Raw genomic sequence first — 21,978 nt, 5'->3', positions numbered from 1 at the left:
CCCCCACGAACTCTATCTCCTCTCCCCGTCATGATCTTCAGATTTCCCTGCGATCTCTCCCTCCCTCCCTCCCTCCCTCCGCTGCCGCTTTCTGAGCCACCCCCATACCAACCCCAGCCTCCCCTGTAAATATCGGGGCCGATGTTCTAAATAACTGGGCCACTCAAGAGATTTTATTTCCCATCCTTTTCACTTCTTGCTGCTCCTCTTTCTGTCCACTCGAATCACATAGTTTCCTGACTGAGAGAGTGGTTCGATGACAGAGTTTGCGGCCTGTGCCGATGATAATTTACAGCTGGCTGCTAAGTGGTGCTAAGAAGGACGTAAAGGCACTTTTGATAATGTGCCTTCAGCAGCAGGGATCTGACACTCCCACTGTCGATGGCAGCTGACGATGTAAAGGAGGCGCGCGCGCTCTGCCTCTCCAGAGATGCCCAGAACACAACATTTCCTGGATCCCAATAGCAGCTGTCCGAGGCATTGAAAACATAGAATCATAGAATCTTCGAGCACAGAAGGAGACCAATTCAGCCCATCATGCCTGTGCCAGCTCTTTGAAAGAGCTGTTCGATTTGTCCCTTCCACCTGTTCTTTCCCCATCGCACTGCAAATTTTTCCCCTTTTCACCTGGCTTCCTATAGGCCCCACAACGGTGGTGGCACATTGGCAATTTAAATAGGGGAGAGCAATGCTTGGATGTCATGAGTCTCTTGTTTGCCATTTTCCCAGAGCCCCTCCCCGAATCCCAACATCAGTCTCAAAGCACCTTATGATAACTTTCACTCTGATCTTCTCTCACTCCTCTCTGGAGAATCACCTCTTGAGAATATGGTGAAACTATTAAGATTGGGAGCAGTTTTTATTTCTCAAATCTTTTAATAAAATAAACAGAAGAAATTTTACAACATAAAATCAGTCATTTTCCTTTGTACTTACATCGAGTTACATCGAAACTACAGCACAGAAACAGGCCATTCGGCCCAACTGGTCTTTGCTGGCACTGATGCTCCACACCAGCTTCCTCCCGCCCTACTTCATCTAACCTTATCAGGATATCCTTCTATTCCTTTCTCCCTCATGTGTTTTCCTAGCTTCTCCTTAAATGCATCTATGCTATTTGCCTCAACTACTCCTTGTGGTAGTGAGTTCCACATTCTCATCACTCTTTAGGTAAAAATGTTTCTCCTGAATTCCCTATTGGATTTATTAGTGACTATCTTATATTTATGACCTCTAGTTTTGGATTCTCCCACAAATGGAAACATTTTCTCTACTTCTACCTATCAAACCCTTTCATTATCTTAAAGACCTCTATCAGGTCATCCCTCAGCCTTCTGAGCAATGTACAATGATTGTTGAATGAGGCTGGAGTGTTCCTAAAGACAACAACACTAAATTAGACCAGCTACCTGTTTGCAATGCAGGTGGACACTCTGGACAGGTATTACTGCCCTGGGCCGTTTCATTTCTCCCTGGCGTCAGCTTGAACACACGGAATTTCCAAAATTTAGTGATAGGACAGGGGCAGATGAGCTACTAAGCCAGTAATGTCTGATTTGTCTGTTCGCACCAGCCTGATCAGCCTTCATGAGAAAGCTTTGAATAAAGAAGTTCCTTCAGCCCCACAAACTCCGGCAGGGTCAGCAATGGAGGGCACTGGTGGGCATGATACTGACGTAACTGCTGGGAGTGTGGCCTGCCGATTTTCAGTCCTGATGAACAACAAGTAGACGTAGAGAAGATGTTTCCACTTGTGGGGGAGACCAAAACTCGGGGCCATAAATATAAGATAGTCACCAATACATCCAATAGGGAATTCAGGAGAAACTTCTTTAGCCAGTAAGTGGTTAGAATGTGCAACTCGCTACCACATGGAGTAGTTGAGGTGAATAGCGTAAATGCATTTAAGGGGAAGCTAGATAAGCAAATGAGGGAGAAAGGAATATGCTGATAGGGTTAGATGAAGAGGGGTGGGAGGAGGCTCGTGTGGAGCATAAACGCCGGCATAAACCAGTTTGGCTGAAAGACCTGCTTCTGTGCGGTAGGTTCGATGTGACTATGTAAGTCAACTTATGCTCCTACGTCTCTTTCAACTTCCCCTTTGGCAATTTCTGTCCCACGCATGGAGTAACTATGCCTCCTACTTTTACTTCCAATATGCAATATTTTACCTCTGTTTATAGTGAAACTGATTTGCCATCGATCAGCCCAGAAGCATCTTTGTAAGATCTTGACTGTCTCCTCCGAGTCCACACTTCCCCCTATATTAGTGATGGGGCACTGAAGAGGCTCTAATTGCTCCATTAAGTAAAGCAGTGAGCAGCTGGGTTAACACAAACCAGGAAGGGCTCAATTTTAATCGCCAATCTGTCCCGAGTTATTTTCAGCTGGAGCAGTGTGACAGTCACAATTGGCCTCAGCCATCCCTGAGTTTGGGAGAGGAAAAATAGGCAGGATTCTTCTCCAGAGTGTCTATTGACACCACAAGGCTTCTTCGACAGCACCTCCCAAACCCGCGACCTCTACCGCCTAGAAGGACAAGAGCAACAGGCACATGGGAACAACACCACCTGCATGTTCCCCTCCAAGTCACACACCATCCCGACTAGGAAATATATCGCCGTTCCTTCATCGTCGCTGGGTCAAAATCCTGGAACTCCCTTCCTAACAGCACTGTGGGAGAACCTTCACCAGACGGACTGCAGCGGTTCAAGATGGCAGCTCACCACCACCTTCTCAAGGGCTATTAGGGATGGGCAATAAATGCTGGCCTTGCCAGCGACGTCCACATCCCATGAACAATTTTTTTTTTAAATTCAGCTTTCTTTCTCTGATCCCTATCCTTCCAGTGATCGCTGCTGGGGTGTGTGTGTCAGTTGAGGACAGAATTGGGCTTGTCTTTGACGACCCCTATGATGGAATACCCTGCTCTTACTACCTAAGCTCACACATGAATAAAGACCATTTGGGTGAGATTCTGAAGGATGACAGGTGCCCAACAAAGAGTCAATGTCTTCAATAAGGGAGGTGAAAAGATTGACAGAAAAAGTAATTTTTTAAAACAAGTAAAGGAACTTTGTTGACTTCCATCCCTCCCTATTGTGAAAAGCTTATTAAAAATATTAAATTGAGAAAGCACCATTTTCTTGAAATTAAAATCAATAATTAGCACTGTCTCCAGAGAAGATTTCATCTCATTACCAGTTGATTTCTTGTGGCGTTGCACATGGGGAGTCAATACCAAGTATCATCTTCAGATGAAGCAGAGTTGGCAGGTGGGGAATAATTACTCTAGGGCACGCAGATGTAATTCAGTCCCCAATTTAAAGTCATACATTCTGTCCTTATTTTTTCTATTTCTATTAAAAATTCCTATGTCCACATTTATAATGGAAACAGCCTATGTAAACTTGTCATGGTGTAGTTACACCCTCCCACCAGTGGTGGTGCTGTAGCACCTCCACCCATTAAGTATAGGTTGACAATTTACATGGGCACTTTCCATTATGAATGTGGACATGGGAATTTATAATGGAAGTATGCCCAATGTAAATGTTTTAATATATATATGCAGTGCATTGACATTTAAATGCATTTTTTTGCCTGTTCTCTAATTTAAGGAAAGTACAAAAGGGAATCGGATATGTACTTGAAAATGAAAAATTTGCAGGCTGTGGGGAAAGAGTGGGGGGAGTGGAACTAATTGGATAGCTCTTTCAAAGAGCCGGCACAGAAACGATGGGCTGAATGGCCTCCTCCTGTACAGTAAGGTTCTATGATACATTGTAAGCAATGTTAGCAGGGAAGTTCAAGAAGTATATTTCCATAACTTAATTTAAAAATTGCATTTAGCCACTCATAGATAGACGCAATGTGACACTTTTGATTAGACGAGGCACTTGAAAGAAAAGCTGCTGAAATATGTAGAGTGCAGAGGTGAGGGGTGAAAGGGCATTGGAGGTAGTGTGTCAGGGATGTGTGGGAGCATGGATGGGAGATCCTTAGGGGAACCAAGGCTGGTAGTTGTATGAAGTGGATTGAGAGTGAAGGGGGAGAAGGTGTTGGGGTTGATCACGTGAGAAAAAATTAAGGGTAAGAGCGATTGTTCAGGGACTGGGTGAGGATATCCACCAACACCCTCACTAACTGGCACCATCAGGTTCAGTGGTACTGTCGTAGGGGCCAAAACAACACTGACGCCTGACAACACTCAATGACCTGCATAGTGGGGCAAACACCGATATCGATTCTCAGTACAAAATTCTTGCTTATTCTGGGACTCACTTTAAATGGGCACCATCTCCATCAGAGTGTGGCTAACTTTTGTTTGTTTACAAAAACATTGAGGAAAATTACGTTGAAATATGCAATGTGATGCCGTTTGGATAAGAATGACACAAAGATCTTTTGCTGTTTCATTGTCAGCTTGGTTCAGCTGGTAGTAGCAGTCTTGCAGGTTCAGGCCCCACTCCAGTTCAGCGTTTAATCGTAGCTGACGCTTCCGTGCAGTACCGAGGGCGTGCGCTGTGCACTATTGGAGGTCGGGCCTGTCTGATGAATCATTATTGGCAGAAGAGCAGAGAGCTTTCCTGGTGGCCAGGACCAACATTCCTGCCTCAACTACCACCACCAAAACAAATAGATTAACTAGTAATTCCTCCCAGTTGTTGTCTGCGGGATCTTGCTGTGTAAAATGCCAACATAACCTAACAATAGCTGCCCTTTGCAAGTAATTAATTGGTTCCGAAGGTGCTTTGACACAGTCTGAGAACATGATACAGTGCTCTATAAATATTCATCCCTCAACCAACATCACTAAAAAAACAAACAATCTGGTCATTATCACATTGGTGTTTGTGGGACCTTGCTGTGCGCAAATTGGCTTTGTTTTTATTTGTTCATGGGATGTGGGCATTTATTGCCCATCCCTAATTGCCCTTGAGAAGGTGGTGGTGAGCCGCCTTCTTGAACCGCTGCAGTCCGTGTGGTGAAGGTTCTCCCACAGTGCTGTTAGGTAGGGAGTTCCAGGATTTTGACCCAGCGACGATGAAGGAACGGCGATATATTTCCAAGTCGGGATGGTGTGTGACTTGGAGGGGAACGTGCAGGTGGTGTTGTTCCCATGTGCCTGTTGCCCTTGTCCTTCTAGGTGGTAGAGGTCGCGGGTTTGGGAGGTGCTGTCGAAGAAGCCGTGGCGAGTTGCTGCGGTGCATCCTGTGGATGGTACACACTGCAGCCACTGTGTGCCGGTGGTGAAGGGAGTGAATGTTTAAGGTGGTGGATGGGGTGCCAATCAAGCGGGCTGCTTTGTCCTGGATGGTGTCGAGCTTCTTGAGTGTTGTTGGAGCTGCACTCATCCAGGTAAGTGGTGAGTATTCCATCACATTCCTGACTTGTGCCTTGTAGATGGTGGAAAGGCTTTGGGGGAGTCAGGAGGTGAGTCACTCACCACAGAATACCCAGCCTCTGACCTGCTCTTGTAGCCACAGTATTTATATGGCTGGTCCAGTTAAGTTTCTGGTCAATGGTGATGCCCAGGCTGTTGATGGTGGAGGATTCGGTGATGGTAATGCCGTTGAATGTGAAGGGGACGTGGTTAGACTCCCTCTTGTTGGAGATGGTCATTGCCTGGCACTTGTCTGGCGCGAATGTTACTTGCCACTTATCAGGCTTGGCCTGGATGTTGTCCAGGTCTTGCTGCATGCGGGCTCGGACTGCTTCATTATCTGAGGGGTTGCGAATGGAACTGAACACTGTTCCCTACAGTGCAACAGTAAGGACACTTCAAAAGTACTTTTTGGTTGTAAAGCAGTGTGGGACAACCTGAGGTCATGAAAGGCACTATATAAATTCAAATGTTTCTTTTTTTATATAAATGCAAGTTCTTTCGAATCTGGTCCCACTCCCTCCTCCCAAATCTCTGGGTGATACTTTTATTTTTGAAATCCACTTGCCCTAACATAATTGTTATCCGGTTTTTTTTTTGGTGATCCGTACACAGTTACCCGGGCTAGTTATTCATGCAGATTTCCCGAAGTACTGAACATCTGGATCGTCAAACTGTAGACAGCCGATTGAGACGAAATATACCACGGGGATTACAGTGCGTGAATGAGTGTAACAAACACCCTCAGATTTGAGACAAGCTTTTTTTTTGGTGGGGGTGGAGTGGGGAGAGTTGTGTGTACATTATCTGTTTTACGTTTTGACGGCGACAATGAAAGGAGAAGTGGAGTGGAAGTGCTGAGAAGCGGCGGCCCCCATCGCTTCTTCCTCCAACCAACCAACCGAACAAATAAGGCAGCACCCACCTCTTTTTTTGGGGGAGGTTTTGCTCCCCGTTGCCTTTATCTCTTCCACCAGCGCGGAAATCGCACCAGCATTCAACCTGAAAAAAAAACTAGAGGAAGGGGAGATTTCTGACAAAAGAAAGGGACATATTAAAGTGCGAAGCTTCAATAATCAACAGGAGTGTTGGAGGGTTTCCCCCCCCCCCCCCGCCCACCTCTGGAAGAGGAGGAGGATAGGGGCAATGATCGATTTAAACATAAAAAGCTGGTTAAAAGATACAAACAAAAATGTTGCAAATTTAGATCATGTTGCAACAAAACAACAAAAAGAAGAGGGCGGTGGATATTTTTTTTTTGGTGGTGTTGTGCATGTGGTCTCCCGATGGTCGGGTAACACGGGAGTCGGATAGATGGAGGTCGCTGAGGTCCCTCTGTGGATGTTGAACCTGCTGCAGCCGCTGTCGGTGGGGCTGAAGCGCCGCCGGCCGGTGTCTCGGTGGCAATGCGAGAGGCGCTGCGCTTTATTTAGTGTGTGCACTTCTCACTCGCATCGGACCTTGGGTTCGTTCGTTCATTCATTCATTCTCATTCATTTCCAGCCCGGACTTTCCTACTAAATACAGACACTTTTTTTTTTGTTTTTAGCTTTGCAAGTTTTTTTTTTAAAAAAAAGATATAATTTTTTTTTTTTTGCAATGTCAAGGCTGCTGTGCAATGGTTTGCAGGACTCGACGCTCCTTCCCCGAAATGGGCGCAGTTTGATTGTAACGAGAATTTTTTTTTTGACAAGACCCCGTTTGGAATTTTTTTTTTCTTTCTTTCCGCTGAAGATTTGCCTTGTGCGTTAGAGGGGGTCGGATACGCAGGCGTACAACTGATCTTCCGCCTTTCTTTCTTTCTCTTTTTTTTGAGACAGTTATTTTGGAAGAACAAGAGGGAAAGAGAAAGAAAAGGCAAAAAAATAAATCATTCAGTTGTTTTTTTTCCTTTTTAAAATTTAAAAGCAACATTTTTTTTCCAAAAAGCAACATTATATATATATATGTATGCACATTTTTTTTTTAAAAAGAAGTTGTCTGTAATTTTTTTTTGTTGTTATTGCTGGAATAGGAATGGAGATGAAATACAAAGAGTGGATTTTAGAGACCATCGACTCTTTGCGCTCTCGCAAAGCCAGACCCGACGTGGAGCGGATCTGCCGGATGATCGAGCGCAGGCACGGGCTCTCGCCGGCAGAGACCCAGCAGCAGCTGGAGAACCTGGTGCGGGCCGAGCTGGTGATCAAAGTGGCTTACAAAGGCTCCAACAGTTACCGCAACGCGGCCAAGTGGTACAAGAACAAGCAGAGGAAGCAGTCGGCTGCTGCTGCTGCTGCTGCCTCTGACTTGGAGAGCGGCGGGATCCTGCAGGCGGTGGAGGGTTTATTGCAGCAACAGCGGCAGCAGCAGCAGCAACAGCAACACTTATTCCTGAACGGGCAGCAACAGCCGGCAGACGGGGGAAAGAGACAAGAAGAAACTGACCGGCGGGGAGTGGGGATCAGGGAGATCGAAAAGTACATCGGCGCGCAGGATTCGCGTCGGAAACTCGGCAAAGCCAGGCTGCAGGTCGCCTTAAAGCGAGAAATCAACCGCGGCAGATTGATTCAGACGGTGTCTGGGAATTACTTGCTGCCGCAAGCGGAGAGAGAGGATGCGAAAGTCACAGCCGCGACCGCCCGGTCTCTTCCGAGCCACAAGGTTGGTGCAATCTCTCTCTCTCTCTCTCTTTATTTTTGGGGTGTTTGTGTGCGTGCGTGTTGTTGCATTTATTCTCTTCACCACCCCAACCGACTGCATTTTATTTTCCGCCTGTGTGTGTGAGCGTTTGTGCCTCTCCCTCCTTCTCTCCCTTTGCATTGCAGCGCACTGTGACCCGTGCCCAGACACGGATGCGAAGGAGAGAGCCTGGAGGCAAAGTGAACGCGAAAATCAGTTCACAATCTGCACACACACCCACCCATGGGAACTCCAGTTCAGCTATATTATAATATATAATATATATATTAAAATACTCATTTAGAAGAATTTTTATTTTGCATTGCATCGATCCAGTTGCAATAATAATGAAGAAGCGAGTGATAAAATGGGATTGGTACACGAGACAGCGCAGTCCCTTGGCAGGGGAGATGCACGTAATTTTGCGGTGTCCGGCTCTGCCCAGGGGTTCATATCGGACGCCTGCGTCTCCTCCATAATGTTTATGACCCGAGATGCACGGACTTACTCTAATCCAGATAAACTGCATAATAAACGGAAAACTTTTTTTGGGGGGGTGGGTTGGGTTAAGACAACTTAAATGCAAATTGCACGAACACGCACTGGCTTTGCAAATCATAGTCTCTCACACACAATGTACCACCCTCCGGAGCACCGGTGCACTCTCCTGAGCAGATTTTAACCTCCCACCTCATTGACTCCCACTGCTACCTGGAGACATTGGACTACAGGTCCCAGAATCCCCCCCTCGGTGCCGGATTTGTAATATTGCGGGAACGTTGAGGTTCAAATGTGCATTAAATTGGATGCACGTGGGATTTTTTTTTTCTCTCCTTGCCAAATAATGTATGCATTTTATAGATTGCAGAAAAAAAAACACGTTATAGGAATTCTTTAGGTTATCGTGGTTATTTGCAACCTAATGTCAGCGAGGGACGACCTGTAAACTCTGTTCCTTTCTCCACAGATGCTTCCCCCCCCCCCCCCCCCAGTTTTTATTTCAGATTTCCAGCATCCGCAGTATTTTTAGCTTTTGATCTTGTGTCAGAGAGAGATTGGGAATACGCTTGCAGCATTTGTAATTACTGCGCGCTCCCTCCCCGATGCGGGGCACGCTGGGAGTTGTAGTCTTTTTCTCACGCCTTTAACGTTGGAGCGAATGGCGGGCGGGACTACAACTCCCAGAGTGCAGCGCGCCGCACAGGTGCCCTTGATTGACAGCTGGCTGTTGGCGAGCGAGCGCGAGCTGAGGCAAGGTGGGTGTGAGGCAGGAAGAGCTGCAGCTTGTCAAATAAGGGCATCCTGACAGGGTAGAGGCAGTGTTTGCATTGCAAATATATAGATATATATATGATTTTATATAAAAACAGTCGTTTACTCATAGGTTGCAATTGTAGGTCAAAGTTGTTTATATCCAATTTTTTTTTAAAAATGATAATTGAGCAGATGTTACCGCATTGCATGAAATACTGACGTTCTTGTATTGTGCATACATTGTGAAAGATCTCTCTCTCTCTCTCTCAATAAGACCTAGGAACGGGAAACCCCTCATGTTTGTTTTTTTTGGCTGTATTTTGCGTTGTGAGCACTCTCGGTCCGTGCTTGTAGCATGAATTGCAGTCATTCTCACATTTTTTCTCTGCTTTCCTTTCCTTTCCTGCTGTGCTGTGGAAGTTGTAAGTGTTTTGAATTATGGTTCACGTCTATGTTTTTGCACGCTTAAGATTGTGGTGAAGCTGCAATGAGAGTCACGTTGTGAATGCGCAATCTATTACTGCTTTTCGCTTGCATTAATTTTTTTGGTCAGGGTACACTGACTGAAATAAGTCTTTGCCTTCCAGTGGTGATACTTGGTGCATTGTAAATCTGCTCCATAGACTGAGGCTTTCTTGTGACGAGGCATGTATGGCGCTTGTGTTTTTCCAACATGGAATCAATCACTTTTGTGGCTAGTTTAGATTGATTTGCGGTGGGGGGGAAATGTACACAGACTTGTGCAAAACTAGCTCATCCGCAATAATGTCTGCTGAAAGCAGGCAGAGTTAAGATAGGAAATACATATAATCAGTTAACATTTCCATGGTGTAGGAGTAATCTGCCCTTGATATGTCCTCCCCCCCCCCCCCCCCAATTTTATGTCTTGCTTTTTGTTTTGAAAGAGTTCACCTTGCTGGTATATGGTTGCATAGCTGTGGATTGCCCTCCATTTACTAGTCTTTACGCGTGAGAGTCCATAATCGTAAAATTCAAGCTGGGCCGTTTAGGGGTGAAGTCAGGAAAAAATTCTGCTCACAAAGTGTAGTGGAAATCTGAAACTCTCTTTTTCCCCTTAAAAGCTGTTGAGGCTGGGGGTCAATTGAAAATTTAAAAACTGAGATTGATAGATTTTTTTTTTTGTTAAGGAAGGGTATTAAGGGTTATGGAACCAAGGCAGGTAAATGAAGTTAAGATACAGATCAGCCGTGATCTAATTGAAGGGTGGAGCAGACTCGAGAGGCTGAATGGCCTACTCCTGTTCCTATGTGGACCAGACAGTGAGTGTCTGAATGCTATTTGACTGTGTGAGACATATGCTAAGCCCAAATTCTATCTTTGCCTGATATCCTGATATGTACTTTCTAGCCGAGATAACTGGATAGCGATTTGGAGTGGAAGTGCTGCCTGAACTTTTGTAACATAGGAATTGCTAGAGCGAGAAAAACACCTCGGTCCATCTAGTTCGCCTTTTATCATTCTGGTAGTCGCATGATACAGCGATAGTGGAGTTGTTGTCTGATCATAGCAATCAGTCGCTATCAGTTAGTCTACAACAGACCCAGACACGAGGTGAGGAAAACCCCCGGTAGTGGAGAGCTTTGGGAACCATAGGTCCAAAGTCAGCTTTCCCTGCGCCTGCCATGCACACTTACTAGATGTCATGCCCCTAATTACACATATACTGTAGCCCAACATTTTTCTCCCCTCCCCTCCCTCCCTCTAGGGACACTGAGGCCAATTGTAGAAATCCATTAAAGGATTTTTCTAATGCATTGTAATTGTGGCTGAACGTGTCTTCTCAAGCCTTGGGCTGGAGGTGCCTGTAAGACTACAGAGCAGGGCACCATCTCCCTCTTTCCCTGCCAGTACAGCGTCGTAGAATGTTACAGCACAGAAACAGTCTGGACTGGCGTTTTTTTCTCTACTTGAACCATCCAGTCTAATCCCACCCCGGTTCTCCTACTTGCTCCCTAACCATCCTCTGTGCAAAGACATTTACTCCTGATCGCATCCTAGTGAACCTGCGATCCATCGCTTTTATATCCTTCCTATAAAACAGCGCTCAAAACTGTGTGCTCAAAACTCCCACCTCCGGCCCAGTGCCTCCTACAAGTTGAACATCACCTCCTTGTTTTTGTATTCTGTGCCTCCAGATACAAAAAACACAAGGATTCAGTTTGCACTTTTTTTTATGGCCTTACCTACATGTGCTGCCACCTATAATGCCCCGTGTGTCTGCACAGCAAGATTCCTCTACTCCCTTTAAAATCTTGTCATTTAAGATGGATTTCCCCTCCCTATTTTCTAAACTGTACTGCTTTACCTTTCTAGTTTTTTGACGTGGCTTATTGTTTTTATTATTTCCCTGTCCCTCTGCGATTGCCAGCAATTTTTGCCGCTCTGTGTTTATATTATTCAGGTCGAGGGTGACACCCTGATGAGAAAACTTAATGCGTTTCCACTTTGGACCCTCTGCGACATTGAAAGCTGCCAGGCCTGGAGCCGGATGGGTCACACTAAAATTCATAGCTTCTTGTACATTACCCTGACATTGTACCTTGGGTGTCAGCTATGGCTCAGTGGGTTGCACTCTCGTCTTGGAGTCAGACGGTCGTGGGTTCAAGTTCCACCCCTGGCCTAGATTTTTGCGCTCAAGTCTCTGACACTCCCAGTGCAGTAATGAGTGAGCGCTGTACTGTTGGAGGTGCCGTCTTTCGGATGAGACGTTAAACCGAGGCCCTGGCTGCGATCCCGTGGCCCTATCTGAAGAAGAGCAAGGGAGTTGTCCCCGGTGCCCTGGCCAATTTTTATCCCTCAGCCAACAACAGAGAAGTTTGGCAGTGCTTAAAGGTATATACCTCAATGCAAGGGAGTATAGCGGATAAGGCAGATGAGCTGAGAGCACGTGGCAGTACGATATCTTAGCTAGTACAGACACATGGCTTGAAGAGGGACAGGAACGGTAGCTCAACGTTCCTGGTTACAGGGTTTTCAGATGAGATGGAGAGGAGTTAAAAAAGGAGGAGGAGATGAGGGGGGGGGGTGGCAGTTTTGGTTAAAGAAACAATTACAGCCGTGAGGAGGGATGATCTGTTAGAAAGATCATCAAATGAGGCCATATGGGTTGAGCTAAGGAACAAAAAAGCGGCAGTCACACTACTGGGAGTGTACTATAGACCCCCAAACAGTCAGAGGGAGATAGAAGAGCAAATATGTAGGTAAATTTCTGAGAAGCGCAAAGACAGTAGGGCAGTAATAGTAGGGGATTTCAACTACCCGAATATTAACTGGGACACAAACAGTGTGAAGGGCATAGAGGGCACAAAATTCTTAAATTGCATTCAGGAGAACTTTTTAGCCAGTACGTAGCAAGCCCAACTAGAGGGGGCAGTTGTGGACTTCGTTTTAGGAAATGAAGCTGGGCAGGTGGAAGAAGTATCAGTGGGAGAGCATTTTGGTGGTAGTGACCAGAATTCATTTAGTTTTAGCATAGTTATGGAAAAGGACAAAGATAAAACAGGAATTAAAGTTCTCAGATGTTTTTGTGACTGGAAGGATGTTTCCAGTGGGGTTCTGCAGGGCTCAGTCCTAGGTTCCTTGCTTTTTTTTGGTTATATATTAATGATTTGGACTTAAATGTACGGGGTATGATTAAGAAGTTTGCAGATGAAACAAAAATTGGCCGTGTGGTTGATAGTGAGGAGGAAAGCTGTAGACTGCAGGAAGATATCAATGGACTGGTCAGGTGGGCAGAAAAGTAGCAAATGGAATTTAATCCAGAGAAATGTGAGATAATGCATTTGGGGAGGGCAAACATGGCAAGGGAGCACACAGTAAATGGGAGGATACTGAGAAGTGTAGAGGAAGTGAGGGACCTTGGAGTGCATGTCCACAGATCCCTGAAGGTAGCAGGACGTGTAGATAAGGTGGTTAAGAAAGCATATGGAATACTTTCCTTTATTAGCTGAGGCATAGAATATGAGTTATATAGGGAGGTTATGCTAGAGCTGTATAAAACACTTGTTAGGCCACAGCTTGAGTACTGCGTACAGTTCTGGTCACCACATTACAGGAAAGATGTGATTGCACTAGAGAGGGTACAGAGGAGATTTACGAGGATGTTGCCAAGACTGGAGAATTTTAGCTATGAGGAAAGATTGGATAGGCTGGGGTTGTTTTCCTTGGAATAGAGGAGGCTGAGGGGTGATTTAATTGAGGTGTACAAAATTATGAGGGGCCTAGATAGAGTGGCTAGGTAGGATCTATTTTCCTTAGCAGAGAGGTCAATATTCAGGGGGCATAGATTTAAAGTAGTTGGTAGAAGGATTAGAGGGGAGCTGAGGAAATTTTTTTTCACATAGACGGTGGAGGGGGTCTGGAACTCGCTGCCTGAAAGGACGGTAAAGGCAGAAACCCTCAACTCATTTAAAAAGTTACCTGGGCGTGCACCTGAAGTGTGGGAACCTACATGGCTACAGATCAAGTGCTGGAAAGCGGGATTAGGCTGGGTGGCTCTTTTTCGGCCGGCGCGGACACGATGGGCCGAGTGGCCTCCTTCTGTGCCGTAAACTTTCTATGATTCTAAGATCATTAAATGAGATCTGATCATTTATCTCATTGCTATTTGTGGGATCTTGCTTTGTGCAAATTGTCTTCTAAATTTACAACAGTGATTACATTTCAAAAGTACTTCATTGGCTGTAAGAGGCTTTGGGACGTCCAGAGGTCGTATAAGGCGCACTGTAAGCCTTTCTTTGCCTGAATTATCTAGTCGGCGCAGGGGTGTGAAACTGCTGTGAAACTTAATATTACCATTTCCCGCACTACCTAAATTAGTCCCAGCATTGCTGAATTGGAGAACCATTTCGACCAAATACTGCAGAAGTCTGGAGGAGAGGTGCAGTTATTTCTCATCTCCTCCACCGCCCCCCCCAACCATTCAGTATAAAATAAATGTTATGAATGGAGATCGCGAACCCTCCCTATTTTCCTTCACCACTTGAAACCCAAGTTGCAACCTGTGAGGCTGCCTCCAGTCTCCATGAAATGACTAGGTGCATTCATGCCTTTTTCATGCTTTTAACTGCAGTGCTCGACCGACAGGTGCTGAGGCTGCACCCTTTAACGCTGCCCCTGACACGTCCCTGAGGAGCTGCTAAGCTCTTGCTTTCCCGTGAAGAATAACCGGGCTGTGTAATGGAAGCTTCTCTGAACCAAATATCTTTTAATGTGCCTTTTTAAAAAAAAAAACGGGGGGGGGAAAATGCAATTAATCTGAAATGAAAATAGAAATATATATAAAATAGAGTAGACGCTGACAGAAATGCTTGGCATTTTGTTCGAACCATCCCAAAGTGCTCTTCAAACAGTGAACTGCAGCGCCCGCTGTTTGTGGAGGTGTACGCAGCAGCCGTTTTATGCATAGCAGGATCCCACAAACAGCAAAGAATTGAATGGCCGTTTTTTTGGCGGTGTTTGCTGGGGCACCGGGAGAACGCGCTGCTTTTCCTTGGGTAGTGCCGCGGGCTTTTTTTTTAAAAGTTCACCGGGACCACCAGAGCAAGCAGACGGGGCCTCGGTTTAAACAGCTAATCCAAAGGGTGGGATCTCTTGACAATGCTGCACTCCTCTCAGTGCTGCAGTAAAGTATCAGCCTAGATTTTTGTGCTCAAGTCCTGGAGAGGGGCTTGAGCACACTATTTACTCAAGCACGAGTCTACCAGCTGGGCCAAACTGACTGTCATGGTGAAGGATTTACACCCAAAACACTAACCCATCTGTTGGGTTGCTGCGCCTTTCCAACGTTTTCTGTTTTTTTAAATTTCATGTCAAATGGGCCGTGTTTACGGGTAACATAAGTTACATGGAGCCTGGATCTTGGGCTGCAGCTCTCTTGTCATAGCGGGTAACTGGGCACTGCACCTCGGGAAGGATATACTGGCCTTGGACGGGGTGTGGCGCGGATTCACCAGAATGATACTGGCGCTAAAAGGGTTAAGTTATGAGGACAGATTGCATATATTGGGCTTTTTATTCCCTTGACTATAGAAGATCAAAGGGTGATCTAGTTGGGGTGTTTAAGATGATTAAAGGAGTTGATGGGGTAGATAGAGAGAAACTATTTCCTCTGGGGGCATGGGGGGGGGAGGGGTTTAAGTCTAGAACAAGGGGACATAACCTTAAAATTAGAGCTAGTCCGTTCAGGGGTGATGTCAGGAAGCACTTCTTCACGCAAAGGGTAGTGAATCTGGAACTCTCTCTATCCCCCTCTCTTTTCTCCCCCTCCCCCCCCCAAAAAAAGCTGTTAGGCTGGGGGTCAATTGTAAATTTCAAAACTGATAGTGATAGATTTTTGTTAGGGTATTAAGGATTATGGAACCTAAGTCGGGTAGATGGAGTTAAGATACAGATCAGCTGTGATCTAATTGAATGGCGGAACAGGCTCGAGGGGCTGAATGGCCTACTTTTGCTGCTATGTAAAGGCACTACATAGACTAGGCTATGCAGACCTGAAGGTCCCAGGTTTAATTCCTGGGACGCGCTGAATTAACTGGTATCAGCCAGAGCTGAAATTGACTTCCGTGCCCTTTGGTTCAAAAGGTGAAAAAAAAATCAGCCAGGGTTTCTGCTCCTAACTGCAGTTCAGTAACTTGAGCCCCGCTGTCTGGTGGGAACAGGTTTTGGTTGTGGTGCTTGGTTTAGCCTGCCAGCAATCATCGTGTAAGCTCAGGTGCAAAGAATGCATCCATCGAACTGTACCCCAGCAGGAGTTGGTGCCTCGAGGAAGGGAAGAGAGAAGGAAACTAGGGGGAAAAAAAAACACACACACACAAAAAATGTAAAAGCAGCTTTTCCTACTCTGGCAAAAGAACAACCATTCCTGTTTTCTAATAGGATGTGATTTGTCATCCGTGTTCTATTTAATGCAATCTAAGCTCCAGTGGAGAATTAGTACAGGCTGGAAATGTCTGTACATATAATTCTGAAGAATTGTCTGCGTTCAAAATAACGGAACAATTCTCTTAATCCCTCCAGTTGGACCATGAATGTTAACATGTTTTTTTTTCCTCCTCTTCTCTTATCAAATTGGAGTGTTTGCAGCTGATTTATGCTGCATTTTGGCTGTCTCTAGTCCCGCAGTAGCAGGGGTGCAGAAAATAGCAAGCTCTTGCACTATTCCTGTAATTAAGCTGTGCTTTGATAATTAACGCTGCACATGCATGCGCAACTTGCAAAATCACAGCCGTGCTGATAGTAGCTATTCGAGGGAGAACAGCACGAGAAGTGCACAGTACAGTTCTCGGGTATTATTTCCCCGATTACTCGGTTGCGAGCGGTTTTACTTGGCTGAACTTGAATCCACTGGACTGCGATCGTGGTCAATTGAAAATTTAAAAACTGGAGATTGATAGATTTTTTTTTAGGCTGGGTAAGGGTATTAAGGGATAAGGAACCAAGGTGGGTAAATGGAGTTGAGATGCAGATCAGTCCAGGATCTAATGGAATGGCGAAACAGGCTGGTAGGATCTGAACAGTCTGCTCCTGTTCCTATGAGAAGTCATTTAGTCACCAGAGAGGAGAATTTATTCCAGCTCTCAGGGCTGGGTTTGAACCTTCCTTGCCCCTAAACCCCCCCCCCCCCCCCGAGATTAAAGGAGGATGAGATGACTAGGTCGCTCATGGTGGTGCCCAAACTGTTCAGTCTGTAGAAGGTTCGTTTGTGGGGAGAAGACTCACTGTCGCGTTTTCTTCCCTTCTCCGAGGAGGAGCTGTTGCAGAGCACTGTGACTTAGTTTGCTTAGCTGGAAACTGGTGGTTTATTAAAGATGTGATTGCTTTGCTCCACCGATGGTTCAGTTGTCAAGGGGCAACGGGCAACTGAGCCACGCAGACCACAAGGTCCTGGATTCGATTGGTGGTTTGTGTTGAATTTACTGTATTATTGAATTAATTTAGGTGTCAGCCGATGGCTTAGTTGGTGGCACTTTCGCCTCTGAGTGAGAGTGCCACCAACTTGAGCACAAAATCCAGGCTGACTCTACAGTGCAGTACTGAGGGAGTGCTGCGCTGTTGAAGGTTCCGTCTTTCGGATGAGACGTTAGACTGAGGCCCTGTCTGCCCTCTCAGCTGGACGGTGAAAGATCTCGTGGTACTACTTCGAAGAAGAGCAGGAGAGTTCTCCCCGGTATCCTGGCCAATATTTATCCCTCAACCAACATCACTAAAGAACATTATCACATTGCTGTTTGTGGGACCTTGCTGTGTGCAAATTGGCTGCCACGCTGTCTGCATTACAACAGTGACAACACTTCAAAAGTACTTCATTGGCTTTAAAGCGCTTTGGGACATGCTGGGGTTGTGAAAGGCGCTATATAAAGGCAAGCTCTTTTCTTACTAACTGACCTCAGCTGTGGTGGAAGTGGAGCTGTTGCAACTGGCCTGAGAGCTGTTGGTTGGGGAAAATTAGCCAAGGTTCCTGTCCTTGTTCCTGATTGCATTCCAGGGCATGCTGCTGACAACTGCATTTGTGATGACATCGGATGATGGGAGAGCAGGTTCGGGTTTGACTCTGATGTTCTCTCCCCATTCCCGCCCCCCCCACCACCCCCCCCCAATTTCCTCCTGCCAATGCTCGTTGTCTGGACTCTCACCTGAGCGTAGCCACTCAAGGAGGGGTGGTTACTGGCGGGTGCCTGGCATCTGCAGAGCAGTACCCCTTCATAGAAACATGGAAACATAGAAAATAGGAGCAGGAGTAGGCCATTCGGCCCTTCGAGCCTGCTCCGCCATTCAGTATGATCATATTCTCATATGATCATGATCCTCTATCTCAATACCATATGCCCGCTCTCTCCCCATACTCCTTGATGCCTTTTGTGTCTAGAAATCTATCTAGCTCCTTCTTGAATATATTCAGTGACTTGGTCTCCACAGCCTCCTGTGGTAGAGAATTCCACAGGTTCGCCACCCTCTGAGTGAAGAACTTTCTCCTCATCTCAGTCCTAAATGTCCTACTCCGTATCCTGAGACTGTGACCCCTCGTTCTGGACGCCCCAGCCAGGGGAAACATCCTCCCTGCATCCACTCTATCTAGCCCTGTCAGAATTTTATGTGTTTCGATGAGATCCCCTCACATTTGACTCAGGAGTGATTGCTTTGAGGAGAGGAGAGTGGAGAAAGTGTGACCAGTTCAGCCATCACTGTGCATCTCCAGCATTTTATTTCTGTCCCAATCAGGGTCTTTTCAGCGTCTGCAAAGTGAAGGCAGCTGACCTGAAGCGTTCTCTTTTTCCCTTTCCGACGTTGACTGAAGTGTGCATTTTTCGTCTTTCTTTGAGATTTCCAGAATCGTGGTCTTTTTTTTTCATCTCTGTAACTATGGTTGGAAAATGAGCCTCTTGACATTTGCGTTAGATGGTTGGTTTACCGCCTAGATTTTCAAATGGGGTCCCCGGACTGTAGCGGATTTGAGAGGGTGACCCAGGGATTCCCTAGGGACATGAGATTTCTATATTTGCTGACTTACTAGCGTATGGCTTCTGTTGTGTCGTACTGCAAAGATTCTCCACAGTGAAAGTATTAGTTTCCCCTGATAATTGTCCTTTGGGAGTTGGGACAGGGATGTGTTAATATTTACAGGAAGAACGCCCACACACGAGTTTTTTAAAAAACTGGTTTACATGCATATTTTTAGAATTTAAATACGCAAATAGACTGGCAGCTTTGCAAGAATTATGATCTAAAGTATATAATTCTTTTAATCACGATTCGAAATATTTCTGAAACGTAAAACAAAAATGTATGTTTTTAAATACGTACCCCAAGGGGGCTGGGAGAACTGTATTGTTAACACTAGAGTTGCGGTAGGTTTCGTAGCAACTTTGCACGTTAAAATTTTTTATTGTGGTTACTAGCCGATCTCCCGTGGCATTGTTAGTGAGTAGTCTGCGGTCTGGAACATTTGTGAGCATGGTGGATTATCCTTCCTCGATCTCTCTGCGGCCTTTAACATGGTCGATCGCACTATCCTTCTTCAAAGCACCTCCGCTGGTGTCCAGCTCGGTGGGGCATCCCTCGCTTGGTTCCACTCTTACCTATCTGAAAGTAGCCAGACCATCTCCAGCAATGGCTTCTCTTCCATCTCTTGCTGCGTTACCTCCGGACAGTCACCCGAGGATCCATGCTTCGTCCCCTTGGGGATGTTATCCACATGTACGCCGATGTCACCCGGTTCGAACGCTTCAACATCTGCCTTGACTGACTCGACTGTCCGACTGCTTGTCTCAATCCAATTGTAAACAATTTTACAACACCAAGTTATAGTCCAACAAATTTATTTTAAATTCTACAAGCTTTCGGAGGCTTCCTCCTTCCTCAGGTGAACGGTGTGGAAATGAAATTTTCGAATCCTTCGCATTTGAAAATCACAGAACAATGCCTGGTGATTACTGCCCGTTGCCAAGGCAATCACAGTGAGCAGACAGAAAGGTGTCACCTAAAAGGCCACCGAATATACAAACCCCCAACAAAAAAAGAGAGAAGGAAGACAGTCAATGACCCGTTATATTAAAAACAGATAACATTTGTTCGCTGGTGGGGTTACGTGTAGTGTGACATGAACCCAAGATCCCGGTTGAGGCCGTCCTCATGGGTGCGGAACTTGGCTATCAATTTCTGCTCGACGATTTTGCGTTGTCGTGTGTCTCGAAGGCCGCCTTGGAGTATGCTTACCCGAAGGTCGGTGGCTGAATGTCCATGACTGCTGAAGTGTTCCCCGACTGGGAAAGAACCCTCCTGTTTGGCGATTGTTGCGCGGTGTCCGTTCATCCGTTGTCGCAGCGTCTGCATGGTCTCACTAATGTACCATGCTCTGGGGCATCCTTTCCTGCAACGTATGAAGTAGACGACGTTGGCCGAGTCACAGGAGTATGAACCGTGCACCTGGTGGGTGGTGTCCTCTCGTGTGATGGTGGTATCTGTGTCGATGATCTGGCATGTCTTGCAGAGGTTACCGTGGCAGGGTTGTGTGGTGTCGTGGACGCTGTTCTCCTGAAAGCTGGGTAATTTGCTGTGAATGATGGTTTGTTTGAGGTTGGGTGGCTGTTTGAAGGCGAGTAGTGGAGGTGTGGGGATGGCCATAGCGAGGTGTTCGTCATCATTGATGACATGTTGAAGGCTGCGGAGAACATGGCGTAGTTTCTCCGCTCCGGGGAAGTACTGGACGACGAAGGGTACTCTGTTGGTTGCGTCCCGTGTTAGTCTTCTGAGGAGGTCTACGCGATTTTTTGCTGTGGCCCGTCGGAACTGTCGATCGATGAGTCGAGCATCATATCCCGTTCTTACTAGGGCGTCTTTCAGCGTCTGTAGGTGTCCATCGCGTTCCTCCTTGTCTGAGCAGACCCTGTGTATTCGCAGGGCCTGTCCATAGGGGATGGCCTCTTTGACGTGGTTAGGGTGGAAGCTGGAAAAGTGGAGCATCGTGAGGTTGTCCGTGGGCTTGCGGTAGAGTGAGGTGCTGAGGTGCCCGTCTTTGATGGAGATTCGTGTGTCCAAGAAAGAAACTGATTCTGAGGAGTAGTCCATGGTGAGCTTGATGGTGGGATGGAACTTGTTGATGTTATCGTGTAGTCTCTTTAGTGATTCCTCACCGTGGGTCCATAGAAAGAAAATGTCGTCGATGTATCTGGTGTATAGCGTTGGTTGGAGGTCACATCATGTCTCAATCCAGTCTTGGATGAAGCGCAATTTCCTCCAGCTAAACTTTGGGAAGTCCTATTGCACCCTGAGCTCAGCTTCCGAGTCCATACCCTCTCCGTCACGATGACTGCCTGCTTCCATCTCCGCAATATCTCCTTCCGCCGCCCCTGCCTCAGCTCATTTGCCACTTAAAACATCATCCGTGTCTGTCACCTCCAGACTCGACTATTCCAATACTCTCCTGGCCGGCCTCTCCTCCGCGTTCCATAAACTTCAGCTCATCCAAAACTCTGCTACGTGTACCCTATTCCGCTCACCCATCAACCTTGTCCTTGCTGACCTACACTGGCTCCTGGATCCTCATGCCTCCAGATTTAAAATTCTCATCCTGGTGTCTATATCCCTTCTTGGCCTCGCGCCCCCCCAACCCTATCTCTGTACCTTCCTTCAACTTTCGAACTCCCCTCCCGAACTCTTCGTTCCTCTGACTCTGGCCCCTTGTCCATCACCTCCCCCCACCCCACCCACCCTCTTTGCCCCACCATTGGCGGCTGTGCCTTTAGCCCGCTAGGCTTCACAATCCTAGAATTCCCTCCTTAATCCTCTCCACTTCATTCTCCTCCTTTAAGACTCTCCTTTAAGTCCACCTCTTTGTTCAAGCTTTTGGCCATCTCTCCTGATAACTTTGTTTTGGTGTCCCATTTTATTTTTTATTATCGCACCTCCCATGAAGCACTTTGGGATGTTTTTCTAGGTAAAAGGCACTATATAAATGCAAATTGTTGATTGTGATGTTAACCTGGCCTATCCCTTTATGGCCACTGCTCAGGGATCCCAGTGGGGAAGTTGCCTAAATAGGGTTTGAGGGTCAATCGGAGTTTAATTGCTGTTCGGTGAGGGAAGCTCACAGGTTACCAGATGCATATTAATTTCTGGCTCCGGGTCAGGAAGGAATAGCCTGAAATGACTGGCTTTCT

General features: G+C 46.3%; 1 protein-coding gene across 1 annotated transcript in view; it reads left to right on the top strand.

The window, feature by feature from the left end:
- Positions 1–7,397: 7,397 nt before the first annotated feature.
- Positions 7,398–21,978, top strand: part of samd13 (sterile alpha motif domain containing 13) — a 69,660-nt gene continuing 55,079 nt past the window's right edge. Inside the window, exon 1 of the mRNA XM_067989832.1 lies at positions 7,398–8,029. Coding sequence (XP_067845933.1) covers positions 7,403–8,029 — 627 coding nt within the window. The 5' untranslated portion in view covers positions 7,398–7,402. The remainder of the gene's footprint in view (positions 8,030–21,978) is intronic.

This window comes from Heptranchias perlo, chromosome 9, assembly GCF_035084215.1.
Source record: "Heptranchias perlo isolate sHepPer1 chromosome 9, sHepPer1.hap1, whole genome shotgun sequence".
NCBI lineage: Eukaryota > Metazoa > Chordata > Chondrichthyes > Hexanchiformes > Hexanchidae > Heptranchias > Heptranchias perlo.
The sequence above is the reverse complement of the archived record's forward strand: the minus strand, read 5'-3'. Positions and strand labels throughout refer to the sequence as shown.